This window comes from Nipponia nippon, unplaced genomic scaffold, assembly GCF_047370975.1.
Source record: "Nipponia nippon isolate SJK-2023a ecotype South Korea unplaced genomic scaffold, ASM4737097v1 scaffold_5, whole genome shotgun sequence".
NCBI classification, from domain to species: Eukaryota; Metazoa; Chordata; class Aves; order Pelecaniformes; family Threskiornithidae; genus Nipponia; species Nipponia nippon.
Genome location: NW_028262369.1, coordinates 66,287,546 through 66,303,510, shown reverse-complemented (window position 1 = coordinate 66,303,510; position 15,965 = coordinate 66,287,546). Strand labels below are relative to the sequence as shown.

The following is a 15,965-nucleotide window of genomic DNA, read 5'->3' as shown; positions in this document are numbered from 1 at the left end:
GCAGATCAACACTCCCCCCCAGCTTGGTGTCGTCTGCAAACTTACTGAGGGTGCACTCAATCCCCTCATCCAGATCATTGACAAAGACATTAAACAGAACTGGCTCCAGTACTGAGTCCTGGGGAACACCACTTGTGACCGGCCACCAACTGGATTGAACTCCATTCACCACAACTCTTTGGACCCAGCCATCCAGCCAGTTTTTTACCCAGCGAAGCATACACCTGTCCAAGCCATGAGCAGCCAGTTTCTCCAGGAGAATGCTGTGGGAAACGGTGTCAAAGGCTTTACTAAAGTCCAGGTAGACAACATCCACAGTCTTTCCCTCATCCACTGAGCAGCTCACCTTGTGATAGAAGGAGATCAGGTTAGTCAAGCAGGACCTGCCTTTCATAAACCCATGCTGACTGGGCCCGATCACCTCGTTGTCCTGTACATGCCGCATGATGGCACTCAGGATGATCTGCTCCATAACCTTCCCCGGCACTGAGGTCAGGCTCACAGGCCTGTAGTTCCCCAGATTCTCAATAAAACCTCTCTGTAACTGAATAGAATCTTGCAGCTGTCTTCACGGAAAGCATGTCCTATGCTTTTGGACACCAAACAACAACGAAACAACAACAGATACAGTTTTCCAAACCAGCTCAGCAGGAAAGCTGATACACACAGAGGTAATAGACTCACACATGCTCTATGAGATTCTTACCTTCAAGAACTGGATTTGACTGCAAAAGTTGTTCTTTTACTTGATTAACCTCTGCCCCTTTTCCGCACACAGCAGCTACATATGACATGACAAGTTTGCTCGCCTCTGTGGGGGGGACAGTAAAATAAAACAGCGATAAGTATTGGCAAATAGGCCATAAAATGATTTGCAGACTTGATCTCCATCACATTTTCACTATGCCAGACAGGAACTGTAAGCACATTTCATTTCAGTTTTCTTCTGCATTGTTGTACCTTCTGGGAATGAGGAAGGAGCATATCCTGCTATGAGACCCATGCCATTACATCAGCAGCCCTATTGACTTAAATACCTAGAGCCCTCGCAAGCTCAAGAAGCCACCAGTGGATATGGCACATTACCCACTACTTTTTCATTTAGCCTCAGTAAGCGGCATTCAGTAAGGAAAGAACATTATCCCTAGCTGACACGTTGGAAATGTTTTAATCTAGCCTGAAAAAATAGGCCCAAACAGTTCCAAGATGCAAAATTCAATCAGTTTATATCAGCAGATACACAATAACACAAGTGTAAACATACAACACTATACACATGTAATTACAACTGTAAACTACTCTACAAGTAAATGAGTAACTGCAATTCAACATCACATAACATTATGCAGTCTGGTTCAAAGTATAATGAATAGAGAAAGTGAAGCATTCACTTAAACAATGAAACTAATTTGAAGGCACAAACTTTTAACAAAGTCTGGAAGAATTTTTGGACTCTCAAAGCTGGGTTCATATAGGTGGCAATCACCCATATACAGACAGAAACAAATATTAAATAATCCATCCAACCCTTATGTTTTTTCTGGTCAGGACAAAGAGCAGCTGAAAGAGGATTCTGTTTATAAACAGAGTCTGTGATGTTTAGTATGATGCAAGATAGTGAAATTTGAGGCAATATCAGCTGATATACAATGTAATTACTAACAGCTGGAATCCCTATCAACTCAACACAGTGGTCATAAAAAACCCATTACTTGTTCTTCAGAGATCTGTTACAAATTTAAGGGTTTCATTTCAAGAAAGAACTGACAAACAAGAAGTTATCCCTTGGATTTTGATTCTTTCCTATTTAATCAAATTTGTTTGCTAGTACTAAATTACTATCCCATATTGTAGAGAAAACTGAGCAAACCTGCAACACAGGAAGCAAGCAAGAAGCAAGAACTATAGGTGTGTCCATAAGGCCTCCCATCTCCTTTAATCGCACCTCGAACCCAGCTCTCATTTTTAAGAATCCGTTCCCTTCAGAGCTTGGACTTACCAAATTATTTGATTTGAAATATTTCCTAAAACAGTAAACATCTTTAAGTAGAGCTACTCAATCACTGAGAGAGGAAAGCACTGAAGCAACAAATAAGGTATTATAAAATAATATGCATTAAGACAACACACAAGATAGGCTTTGAACATCACTGACAGAAAATAAAGGCCCTTTCTTTTAACAGGAACTCTGTTTGGCCCAATAAAGGCACCAGGAAGGGAATCATCATCTTAACATCTAAAAACATTTAAATACACCTCTCATTCTGGTAACGTACCATGTTTTCTTGCACAATGTTACTATCGATTAGCAATATAAACATGCAGTGAAGCAAGATCAAAATTGGAAGTAAACAAAAAAACCCAACTGATGACATTTCAGTTTCAATTCTTCCAGCCCAAACATGTCAAATGTTCTGGCTACCAAAAATCTAACCCAGAGTTATATAGGATCTGTACTAACAAGTTTGTTTCCTCAACTCCAGGAACTCCAGGAACTTCCTCCTTTCCCGCCCCCCCCCGCCAATGGAAACATAACTTCTCAGCTAACAGCCCCATTTCAGCAACAGTAGTTACATCAAATGTTAGAGAGAGAATAGCACAGATTATAAGTCAATTATTGGCTTGAATTTCAAACCCTATGTTATTCTGTACTTACCTTTATAAAGGAGTAATTCATATTATGTCCCATATGGCTATGAAAATTACAGAACAGTCAAAATCACTATACAAATCTGAATCTACCAGAATATCCTCTACAAATACAGAAGTTCAGAAACTCAACCACTAGTATACCTTTCAAGTGAATAAATAAATGAGTAAAAGGTGGACCTCACTTGTATAAGGTGCTTGATAATTCACAACTCCTGAGGAAATCAAGACATTAAACAATACCAGTACAGAACTCCTTTCTAAAGTTTGAACTCCTAGACAGAATCCCTAACAATAATATTAATAAGAACTTGATTATTTTAATATATGCTTTTACTGAGCACACATGTGTTTTCATGTTATTGAACTTAAAAAAAGGATTATATTACAAGATTTCAAGACCTCTCAATTGGATGCCATTAATCAGAAAAAGAAAAACAAAGATGAAGGCTACACCTTACATTTTCACAAAAGGCTTGGAAAGCAACTTCTTGTTACCCACTTTATGTTGTGCTTAGTATAAGCATACAAGCCTCCATATTTTCTCAGATTCAAAGGAAAAAATCTCTTAAATTCCATGGAAACAGATGTATGCGTTCCTACCTGCTGTGTCTTTTGCAAGTCACCTCAGTTTTAAATTGTTATTTCAGAAAATAACTGACTTCTTTCTTTTTTAAGGTCTACCTAAAATATTTTGCAGTTATGCAATCCTCACTTGATTTCTACCATTCCAGTTTAAAAATTAGCAGTCATTTTCAAGGCAATTTCAGCTTTGCCTGAGAAACAGTGTTCTGGTACACAAGCCAATCTTACAATTGCAGCTGAGCACAGCATGCCAAAGACTGATGAAATTCCAAAGTAATCAGCTACTACTATTTATTTTCCTTGGATAAATGGCATAATCCAGTTTAAATGCATGTACTTATTAAGAGACATGCAAAGTGTCTTCCAGTCTAGAAGACCAAGAGCATTCAGTTTTCTCCGTCTTCATGTTTCCCACAGGGAGAGGCTAAAAGTCTTCTGGCCTTTGCAATACTCTATCACAAACCAGCATTACTTTAGTATGACTTTGCCTATTGATGAGGATACTGTATTAACACACGGTAGGGCTGCATCATGGTGACAATGTCAAAAAAACAGTAGTTTATGTAAGTTCACACCTACAGCAACAGGTGTGACAGCATTCATTTTCTGTAACTGCCAGACACAAAAAGATATCGATACCTCTCAACTCTTACAGACCCTAGCATCACTTTGCAAGACTCCAAATAAGTCTGAATCTTTTTGAGTAAGATCAAAACCGCTTGTTACCTGTTTTTCCAGCTCCACTCTCTCCTGTAATAAGGATACACTGGTCTTTGTCCTGGTCCCTTAAAGATCTGTACGCTTCATCTGACAGAGCAAAGCTGCAAAGTAAGAAAGAGTCAATTGAGAATTAGACGAAACAAATACAAATAATATATAAAATAATATAATAATACAAATAAGTACAATCTGTCCTTCACATACAGGCAGGGGACAAAAAAAAAAAAAAACAAACAACAAAAACCAAAAACCAGAAACAAAAAGAACCCAAGTCCTAACGTTCTGAAAGTGGTGAAGTGTTCACTTTTCAGACTATAAAGACCCACAAAAGCAAAATGGATACTTTTTCCTCAGTGGCTTATTTTGACTTTCTCCAGGAACAAGCAAGCATAATCTTTAAGTTTTTCTAAAGATAGCAAGCTCAAAACAAATTCACAAAATTTCAGGGAAATTTACGTAGCGTTCTTCATTGAACAAAATGTCATATTCTTCATTGAACAAAATGTCAATGCATCAACAGGATGTGTTCTGTCCGAAGACATTTAAGAAAAAGGAAACAGGAGAATCCTGAGCACTAACAATACCATAAGCTGCAATTTCTACTCTGAAAAGTATGAAGAAATCTCAGAACCTTATAAAATATTGACCATTTAAAGCATTCAGGTGTTGCTAGACTTTTGCATAAATACGCAGAAGTGTTTCCCAATAAGTGTGTTCTTAACTGAGTAAGGGTGATGTCATGTAGTGAAATTAAAGAATACCGTAAGAATCAACAGCTTTCCTGCACCAAAAATGTCGTTCCATGGAGCTCAGAACATCATGACCCTGAAACTACTGGGCTGCAATTTGAATCCAGAGGTGCTTTGTTGCCATGCAGCAACATGTATTTTGGAGAAATGCAGACGTGTTACTTATATTTAGTTTTCTTTAGTAGTAATTTTGAGACAAAGAAAGAGTAGTATTGATTTTGTTTCAGCTGCATATTTCAGTTCATGGAATAAAGGACTCTGGAAACTGAGCATTAGAACCCCTTGGAAAAACTTAAGCAAGTAGTATCTGAAAAAGGACATAAAAGCAAAATCCAAATGAAAAGGCACACTTGCATTACACAACTTAAAAGAAAAAAATCTGAGAGCCAAACATGGCATATTTTTTACATGAAATAAGTATCCATTCAACAGACTAAAAGCTTTGTTAGATTACTGCACCTAGTAAAATATTTAGTGTTTGTATGTACTAAAAAGTGGACATTGTTTATTATTTACAGTAAACAAATCATGTATGAAGAAAAGAAATGAACTCTCAGGTCAACGTAAAATTCATAACTGTTGCAGGTTAAATGCACCTTTTAGAAACTTGATTCTTTATTCTACGACAGTTCAGGAGCTTTGCATTTAGCTGATAACTACAAATAGATCAAGTATTTTGTTTGAATAACATAGCCATATAGTGCTTTCACAGGCAACCACAGCCCCTTATAGATAAGCAAGCTCTGTGTCATAAAACTAGTTAGGGATAGCACAGACAACACAATGCAAGTAGCAAGAGCCACACAGAGCCTTTTCTAGAGGCTCCTATTGCCGCAGCTTGAAAGCTTCAAGTATTAAACCTATATATACTCAAATTAGTTCATACTTATTTCTTTTTTGCTACCACTGTCCCTTAGCTCAGGCAGTTCTTCCTTCTGGCTTCTCTCCCCCCAAAAGTTTGAGAGCATGTCATATTGTCCCCACTTTCATCATCACATGCATGTGCAACACCATTTATACTTCCTCATCCCTCAGCAGTATTAGACTAATCTCATATTTGCTAATTTGGTTTTTGGTTTTGTTTGCTAGTTTGTTTTTATGGTTGCATCACGTTACCAGCCCAGTCATCCTGCAAGAGACCAGCATACCAAGTGAGTGGTATTCTGAAAAGGTTGGAAAACAGGAAAATGAAACGCCTTACGGCTCCTGTACTGCTAAATATTCACACCTTCCCCTCCCTCCCTGGTTCCTGCCAGTGATGCTCATGTCATTGATTCCCCCCTCTTTGTGTCCCTCCCGTCCCCTGCAGCACACCTGCCTGGGTAGCTGCATGGGCAACCCAGGGCTCTGTCTCTCTCGCTGCTTTTCTCGCCAACTTACATTGTCTAAGGCACTAAATTACAATTCTTCTCCCTGCACAGATGGTCGGGCCATCCACTTAACAACCACGATCAAAGGTCATTAACTCCTTTTGATACGTATACCATTGAACTCAAATTAAGACTGATCTCTCAAAACTTAATACTGCTATGGTGATTGAAACATTTGAACTCAGTAGTTCAACTGGAGGTGAAAATGTGTTTACGAGAAAGTAGCAGGCTGTAATGTTTTTAGCATTACAACAAAGTCAATTTGTGATGTGGCCAACATGCTGGAGAACTAGCAAAAAAAAAAAAATAGTCTGCTGCTGCTGAGAGACCATGACACAATTTCTGGCATCCACTTTACTGTCCAGAATCCAAACTACAGTAGCAATAACACTTTACCAGACTCTCTTAAAGGACATATTTAGGAAATGAATAATATTTGTTGTACGCTGCTGCAGATATAGTTGTAAATTGAAGAGTACAATGCACGGCACTCAGAAAAGCTTATTCCAGCAGACATTACAGTCCTTTTTGCAAGGAAAAAAAAAAGGCAGTAGGATGAAGAGGAAAGAAATAAAATTGCACTGAGCATTCATGGGCCATGTGAGAGAATGTTAATAATAATTTTGTGGCTTCCATGGGTTTGGTTCAGGAAACTGGCTTTCAGCAGCATGGTAAGACTCTGAGATGTTTTTCAAACTTACAGACTGGATGGCTCATTCTGTGCCTGCTGTCCTTCAGACAATCTCAGCCATCAACTAGTATTTCACTGTTGAAACAACTTTCTTGGCAGTTGTTTCATGCTGGAAGACAAAGTCAGCATCAAGCACAGAGAAAGTATTCTCTCTGTTGACATACTGAGTTACAAGTTAATCAGCTTAGTAGTCATTCACCTTTTCTAATACACTGAATTTTAGTTTCCTAACAGCCCCTGTCAAAATATATTTTACTGCTTGATGTATTTATTAACTCTGCCTGCACTGCATAGTTAAAAACACCAAATCATGCTTTTTCTCCTCCCTCAGCAGAGAAACTGAGAGTCTAATACTGTAATGAGACCTCTGAAGTTGGAAAAAAGAGTGGGATTTCATCCAGTTTTGGTTTTATCCAATCTCGTCAGAGACGCTTGGCATACATTATCTTTTCCTCCAATCTTCTACACCACCCAGCAAAGCCTAATACTTTACGTGTATATCAATTATTATCTACTACAGACAAAAGGAAAAAATAAGTTGACTCATTTCAAAAGAAGTTTTGTGTATGTACTTATCAAAAGTTACCTAGTAGAAGTGTTCTAGAATTCACCTCTGACATTTCAACCACTGCTCCAACAATTCAATTGGAGGAGGCATAACCAAGAGTGTATTTAAATAACTAAGATTTCTTTGCTTTCTGGCATTGCATAAACAACATTAGACACATTTATGTCAGGGCCTGAGCAAAGATCTATCTCAAAGAAAAAGACAGATCTATTCATTTGTCATGTTGACTTTCATGGCACACCATTACACCTCACAGTCCCTCCTACCTATTACTGCCATTTATCTTTGCAATTAAAAAAAAAAAAACCGAAACCCACAACTTTGAGTCTTTTGGTTCAAACTCTGTTTGTGCTGAAAATGTAATTTCATGCTATTCCCTATTTGTTACAAACATATAAAATCATTTCATTTAAGGTCATTTTGGTTTAAAATATTTTAATGATCCATAGACCACAAAGAATCCTTCTATTCTTTTCCTTTTAGCAACATTAAGAAACACCGCTCTGTAAACTCAACATTTGCAACTATAGGTTTAAAGCACATACCACTCTTTGAGCCACCTCACAATTACAGAGCCTCAGTAAAATTTTAGAATAGTTTGTATTTAAAAAGCAGTTATAAACCATGTGTTCTGAATTAGCTGGCGAGTGTGTCGGCAGTGTCATTTACCATACCTTATAATAAGCTCTCCTTTGATTTTTAGATTTTTGTGAAAGAAGATGACATTTTCCTACCACAACAAACACACAAATATTTAGTGGAGTTCTCATTTAGCTAAGACTTAAGTATAGAAGCAATTTGAAATCAAACTGCCACCCACACCTAGCTCAGTAAGAAGGCTCTGCTTTTTTACAGCACGGCCTTTTCAGCCACATAGCTCCAGATGGCCAGATCTGTCACGAAGTTCTAACCCCAAACTTCTAACACAGGGAAACTGCAAACAGGCCTCTAAGGGGGATTTCCAAAGGGCTCCAGCAATTTTCAGCAGCACAGCGGAATCTCTATGCTCTAACAAAATGCCGGGGTCAGGAAGAGCCAGGCACACGGTTCCCACCCACTCACCCCAAAACGAGCATCAGCTGCTAGCGCCTCATTTGAACACACAAGATTGCATCCACAATTACACCAGGGGTAAAAACCTTGCTCTTATTGTCATAAATTCAGCTCACGGGAGCAGCTCTTCTACCATCTTTTTCCTTTAAGCCAAAATCGCAAGGATCAGTATTTGCCAGCTATCAGTACTTCCTTCCTCCTCTCATTTCCCTCAGCATTCTCAATTAACAGTAATTAGTTAACACTACCTTAAATTCCCTCCGATTCCTTTTCTCATGGACTAGTAGAGTCAATTCCCTTCATCCCATCTCCTGTTGCTTTGATTCTGAGAGTCTCGGTCCCCACTGGAAAACATCTATCGCTTGATCTTGGCTTGCAACCACCAACTCATTTGTTACTTCCAAAGGAAATTACGAAAACCTCTCTTCTTGACTGTTCCAATTCCTCATGAGGCAGAGCCCTGGTACCACTTCACTTCTGCTCAACTGTGTCTAAACACACTGGCAGGATACTAGAAGTCAGTGCTTATCAAAGACTATATACCATGCTAGACTAAAAAAAACAGCAGTAAAATGTAAATTGTACATATATTTTTAATGTAAACTTTACATAAAATGTAATTTATATTAATGCTTTCATGTCTAATTAAGAGCATCATTTAAGTTCCTTCCTTTTCTTTGTGAATGCATAGAAGTACTCAGTAACAGGATAACACCAAAAAAACCTATTGCCTCCTCTCATAACGTGCAGCGGGAAAACATCAGAATCACAATTTGTTTGGGTATAAAAATACCTAACAACCTGAGCTAGGAACAGTGGAAGCACATTTTATACGGTGCTCTAAGGCTTTACATTGTAAATCATCACTATTTGCTATATATGTTCCTCCCGCCCATTGAAGCTCCGTGGAAAATTCACCATTCAGGAAAAACAACCGTAAGAGATTATTTATAGCATTAGCTCATAGTGCAGAATCATTTAATCTAATCGCCCTAAGGATAAAAAGTGTACTCCCATTTTCCATAATTACAAACTGTCTCATGTTCAGCACTTTGACACACTTGAAAAGAAAAGGTTGATTAGCCTGCCATTGGAGTGAATAAAGTAACAGCTAAATTGATGGAGCATCGGCTAGGATAGACCTTCACAGGCAAGCAGCTGCTCTTTGAAAAACGCCAATCAGGAAAAAAATAAAACAAGTTTCAACACCAGGATAAAGAGGTGTGCTAAGACAGATGGAAAGCCTTTTCTCCTATTCATATTCTCTCATTTTATTTTCCTCGTGAGCACAGAAACCTGTTTTATCAACAGTACTATGTGGCTAATACACACAGCAGAAGGGTACCTCCTGCGTACGCTTCCCCGCTTTGTTATTCCCATCAGCAACTGTGACGTTATTAGATGCAGAATAAAGCCCAAAGCTGTGTAAATCAGCCCGTTTGATTTGTAAGCAGCAGCCATAATTTATGGAAGGAAAGGGAGAGAAGGGAAGGGAGGGCAAAGAGGACAGACAAAGCCACTCTTGAATTTCAAGAGTAGAATACTTTAAAACACAGCCTAATATTAAGCCAGAGAGATTTATTTTCTGTTCCAGTAGACTGGGAATATAATATACCCTCTGATGCTCATATACACACCACAGGTTTAGCAGAAGAGTTGATCCAGGCCAATATTCTGAGGTCTGGACAAAAAGAAGAAAATGTTCTTTCTGAAAATCTTGTCTTTCTCAGGATGAAGCAGATTTCAGACGTGTCCAATGCACTTTGCCTCAAAATCTCCCTACAGAGACGTCCAGCCAATGCTTTTTCCCCAAATACTGTGCCTGCACAACCTCTCAGCTCACCACAGCCCAGTCTGTCCCTCATCCTTTTCCCTCTTGCAGGATGGCACCCATTTCCCCTCCAAGCAAGCAGGAGGCTTTATCAGTTTATCAGTCTTAAAATCCCAGTTTACTATCTCATCTACATACTAGCAGATTTGAATTGCACCTCTGAACTCTTGCATATATTTGGCAATGACGGGCTGGTGGGACATGGAGGAAAAGGGGGAAAACAGTCATTCCCTTTCTGCCCTGCAATATCCAGACTCTCAGTATTTTACAGAAAACTGAATTAGTTTCTGTACCTAATACACCATGTGTCTGAAAATTAGGGAAGTTTTCTGGTCAAACACGCATGTTCAGTTCATGTCAGCTTCAAACAAATTTTACATCAAAGAAATCTTTTTCTGCAGAACAAGACATGCTTTGAGTAGGCTGCTGCACCGTGCGATTAGCACGCTAAAAGTAAACTCCTCCAATAAAACTGTAATTCATCTTAACTTAGGTGGCTAAGCATAATACATATTCCATCAAAATAAAACACTGAGAAACAATTATTCCTCATTTTTAAAACACTGATCACGGCTAAACACAGGTCCTCACAATTACCCATAGCTATTTCAGAAAAAAAACCAGGCCCAGAGTACAGTTAAGTGAAATACTTAGAAGACTCGACTCTATAATCCTGTTAGAGAAACAATGATCATTATAGCTTGCCTTTTCCTGTACAGATGGGAATATACTGTTAGTCACTTTTTTCCTTTTTTTTTTTTTAATTTATTTTTTCAAATAGGAGCCTTATAGTTTGAGCTTGTCCAAATCAGTGGCAGAGCACAGATGCTCCATGTAAAAATACCAGCGACTTCTTGATCTAGCAAATGAAACCACAATAGGGCTGTACTAGTTGCGGGGTTTTCCTGAGGCAGAGAGGGGAGTGCTGCTCTTACGATTTCACATAGAAAAATGTTTAGCAAACAGGCAGTGTTCCATGTTGCTGCCTCAAAAAAAGGTACTTCTGCTTAGCAAAAATAAACCCCTGCTTTTATTTGCAGCCCTAAGAAGCATCACCCTGAAGTCATAAGGTAGAAATAAGTCATTTCCTCTTGATGCAGTGAGAGCAGAGATACAGCAAGTCAAGTTTTGGCTTCCACAGTAAGTCTGCATCGCTACCACGTGCTCATGCAGGGACTTCTCTCACTGCAAATAATTTTATTGCAAAAGTAGCAATATTCTCAGACAAGCTTGCTCCACTCCGCTAACTGGAGAATGAAAAATAAATTTACTCCTTTATTCTGAAGTACTTAAACATATTCCAGTACTCAGGGGAAGACGGAACAGTGAAGTGAGGCGCCCAGTTTCACATACTTCATAGAAAGAGACATGCTTTCAAAGGTCTCACCTCACAGGAAAATAGCATACTGTAGCACAACTAAACTCCTGAAAGAAGGTTGTAGCAAGGTGGGGGTCGGTCTCTTCTGCCAAGTAACAAGCAATAGGACAAGAGGAAATGGCCTCAAGTTGCACTCCAGGAGGTTTACATTGGATATTATGAAAAATTTCTTCACCAAAAGCATTGTCAAGCATTGGAACAGACTGCCCAGGGAAGTGATTGCGTCCCCATCCCTGGAGGTATTTAAAAGACATGTAGATGTGGCACTTAGGGACATGGTTTAGTGGTGGACTTGGCAGTGTTAGCTTAACAGTTGGACTCCATGATCTTAAAGGTCTTTTCCAACCTAAACATTTCTATGATTCTATGCTGCATGTACCTAAGAGCTACAGCATCTCACAAAAAGATGCATCTTGGAGTGACTTCATGGCTCTGCCTGGTGAGATAGGTAAAGAAATGTCAGCCATGCGTTAGTGCAATAGACTGCAATGGAAGGCAACAGTTTGCCATCAGAAAAAATGCTGAGCACTCCACCAAATTCATATTGCAATACTGGGGAACTAGGAGTATTATCACATCCTCATAGCTATTTGTAAGCTGAAGTAGGTTGCTAATCATCAGATTTGAAATCTAGGGTCTGTAACACAAAAGCTAGCATGCAACTGCCTGCAAGTTTATCAGAGACAACAGTGACAAAACTGCAAATAAAAGTAATTCATTTATTTGGAAAACATCTGATGGGCAACGTCAACACTATGTAATTACATCGACACGTTGCTACTTTACTGGAGGAGTTACTGAATTTTTAAATTTTGCAAGTAACTCTTATGTCCTCTTAACAAACCAAGTAGTTTGTTAAGAAGTTAAGAAGCCAAGAAGCCTTACACAACTTATTTTTTGCCTCCCAGCTTTCTTTTCCAAATAAAGTACCTCTCATGAACCCTTGGACAAAGTAGGCACTAAAGCTTATCTCAGCTTCTGACAGCTTGTTAACTCAGGTACAACATCAAGCTAACCTGTCTATTCAGTCTATAAAACAGCATTTGCTCAAGTTTGTGCATCAGATTTGTGGATACATATCCAAAACTTTCTTTCCACGAATGGTCAAAGCAAGAAATGAAAAGCCTTCTTCAAATTGCTCAAACACTAGGCTTCAGTTCAACCCACATGGACTATTTCCAGGGACAATGTATTTCATCTACGTCCTTGGTTGGTCTGCTGATACTCAAGGAAGATGTCAACTGCACATGTCTTTTTTGGTCCTGTGGATGCATCCTCACTAAGAATCATCTTGGAGGAATTATGATCAGTTGCAGTTTGAACTCCGCAAGGTTTAGCAACTAAAAAATCATTTCTGTAGTATATAAAAGCAAACTGTATATACAAGAAAAATGCAGATTTGCACTAATTTACTGAAATGACCACAATTAAACTGTCTTTGTAGTTCAGACCTTTGTTTGTAAACCCCAGTCCCAGCTCTCTTATCTATTCAAAACATAAGTAAAAGATTATTCAGTGTGCTAGACAGTAAATATTAAGACTCCTGATTCATAACATGAAAAAGTTTATCTTTAATAACCCAAACTACATTAACCATGATGTACCCAGAGCTGAAGACATCAGAGCCCTTTGCATTAAGTTGCCAATAAAGAGAAATTGAATGGAAAACATTCTGCCTCTAAAGGTGGTACAAGAGCTGGAATTTCACTGAAGTTTCTTTAAGGCTTTAAACATTAGCTTTGTTTACGCTGTATCTAAAATCATGACAAAGGCTTCTAGCACAGCAGATGGGCATTTCCTGGTGTGTTATAAATTGCTAAAATAAAAAAAAAAGATGACCATTAAACACAATGAGACACTTCCAATGAAAGGATGGCAGCTGTTCTTAATTGCAATTTGACATCCCAGTTCTTAAGAGAGAGCCATGCTGCCCATTCAGGAAGGGCATAATGAAAATTCTGGGCCATGTACATACACTGCATAAAAGGGGATTGCTGTCATTTCTGACAGGGCCCGTACCTGCCCTCACTTTTCAGTCTGCATTTAAGAAGCCTAACATAGCAGAGCCTTCTTTTAAGTACTTTCCAGTGTGCAAAAAGTCCCAATATTCTAATGAAAAGAAAAATGAAGCTATCAGATCCTTTTTTAAAGGTCAAGTTATATTTAAAGTCACATGAAGTGTTTAAAAATGCTTTTATTTCGAAGTTCTCTCATAACATCAGTCAATTTTCTAATCAGAACCATCTCATTTTGCTAAGCAGCACAAAAAAGGCCAGTCTTATTTCTAGCTTAGATGTACAAATGAAGAGCTGGAAGAACTATTTGAAATGTTGAGGAGACACAAAGAGCAGTAATGTATTGACAAATTTGAAGAACCGCATTACAAAACTGAAAAATTACCAGGTCCTTTCCTTTATTTAATTAAGTACACACTTCATTCACAAAATTCAGTCAGACATACTGAATGGATTCCCAAGCATTTGTGTCAATTAGGGGGATTCTACTTGATGTGACAAGGTGAATTAATTTTTAAAAAATCTCAGCATTTTATGTCCTAAAAATATCAATGGCATACTGTGAATGCTAGCCAGAATGTTCCAGTTAAATGAGAGAAACGTGGTCTGGCAAAAAAGTTACCATTAGTTTAGACTACTGGAGCATTAACACACATCTCCAACTATCCGACATATATTAAGGCTTTTTTTTTTTTTTTTTTGCCTTTTTTTAAATTATCTTTGCTCTAACAATCTAGCCAAACCCCAAACTTTTTTATGCTTAAAAATAAACACAGACTATAACAAATATACTCACATGCAAAAAAAGAAGAGAGAGAGATCATCACAGATAAGTAAAAACATTTGACTCTCAATCCCCAACATAACTGAAGTCAAATGTGAAAGTATGCTGTGTACAGAGGTATGAGTAAATATTTGAAAACAGTTCTGAAAACAAAGTTATTTTGTTGAGGCTCTAAGCCAGCAGTTAATTCATGAAGGATGCCCCAAGATTATTTTCCTTCGTACACCATGACGACAATTATAGAGTTATAGAAGCATCTGGAACAGATCTCAAGTTAAGCGTTTCCCTTACAAACTCATTCTGTTTTAAAGGTACCCAATTCTTGCGTTTTTTTGCAAGCTGCTTCAAAAAGTCCACTGGACACGTGAATGTTTGGGGTTTTTTTTTCATCGGCTAGGACCACACAAGGCTCTCCAAATGAGAAACTGATGGATGAGCAGGCTCTACCAGAACCAAGTGGGTCCTGCCTCCTGGGGTATTTTGGGAGACAGTTTTACCTTGATGATTTTTATATCCCCTGAAGTCTATATATACTCCTTCCTAGCCTAGCAAATGCTTAAATGCCACAACAGCACAAAAGCCCACCTGGACTCCACACCGCCAGACCGCCTGATGTCTGAGCAAGCCTGTGTGCAGGCAGATCCATTCCACCTGTGCTACTGCTCTGCGGCTACACACAGCATCGGATGTTTTCATGCTGGAAATCCCATGTCCCAGACACTTACAGAAGAATGACAGCACCACTGCCATACACAAAGAATTTAAAGGGCCTTTTCATTTCTTAATTTAGGCAGTGCTACTTAGAGGACTGACAGAAAGGCTCATTCCAGTGAACTTTGGAATCCAGTCTAAATGTCACTCCAGACCATTTTAAAAATTAAAATAAAGCACATTCATCTATACACTGCTTTTCCAGGCTGTTTATACTTCTTGGGTGTTAGGTGCATTTTTTGAGCCTCCTTACAACCACATGTCCTGCTATAAATCCGTTCCTGTATTATTACGCATTATTACAAAATTTCATGCAATCTAAAACCGGCAGCAAACAAGTAACTACTGTTCTTGTCAGTAAGACTATATTCACCTCCGAAGCACTGGGGTGAGATGGCTGCATTATGTGCTACCCAAACCAACTAAAATAGCCCTGCTCAAATTTCAGGAAAAAGCTAAATTTATTGTTGCATGCGAGAGAAACCTCGCTTTATACCCTAAGCCTTCAAGTTCACAAATCACTTCCAAAACACTTTTAAGAATCAGACAGCCACTTCAATATGGCGACATCACAACTGCCTTCCTCAGAACTCTGTTTTCTCAGAAGGACTTCTGAGGTCTCCTACCAAGTGTAAAATTTAGGAAACTGTGGATCCCAGGGGTGGTGTTCCAGCATCCTGCAATCGAAAAGGCTCTTCTCAGGCATGAAGCCCTTTCTGACCCTTGAAGCAAGTGTGATGCTTCATCCCCTTTTCATCTACATGTTTGAGGGATTTACCTTCACGGATATACCATATCTAATACTGCCTCACCATAGAGGTTAAGAGAGTAATAAGCCTGACCCCTTCCAAAATAAGACTT

At 38.7% G+C, this 15,965-nt stretch overlaps 1 protein-coding gene across 3 annotated transcripts in view; it reads right to left on the bottom strand.

Moving 5' to 3' along the window:
• Nucleotides 1-15,965, bottom strand: part of MYO1B (myosin IB) — a 114,702-nt gene that overhangs the window by 60,901 nt on the left and 37,836 nt on the right. For all 3 annotated transcript variants that reach the window (XM_087732574.1, XM_087732575.1, XM_087732576.1), the window contains exons 4-5: nucleotides 3,961-4,055; nucleotides 707-811 (exon numbers count right to left, since the gene is read on the bottom strand). In XM_087732574.1, coding sequence (XP_087588700.1) covers nucleotides 707-811; nucleotides 3,961-4,055 — 200 coding nt within the window. The remainder of the gene's footprint in view (nucleotides 1-706; nucleotides 812-3,960; nucleotides 4,056-15,965) is intronic.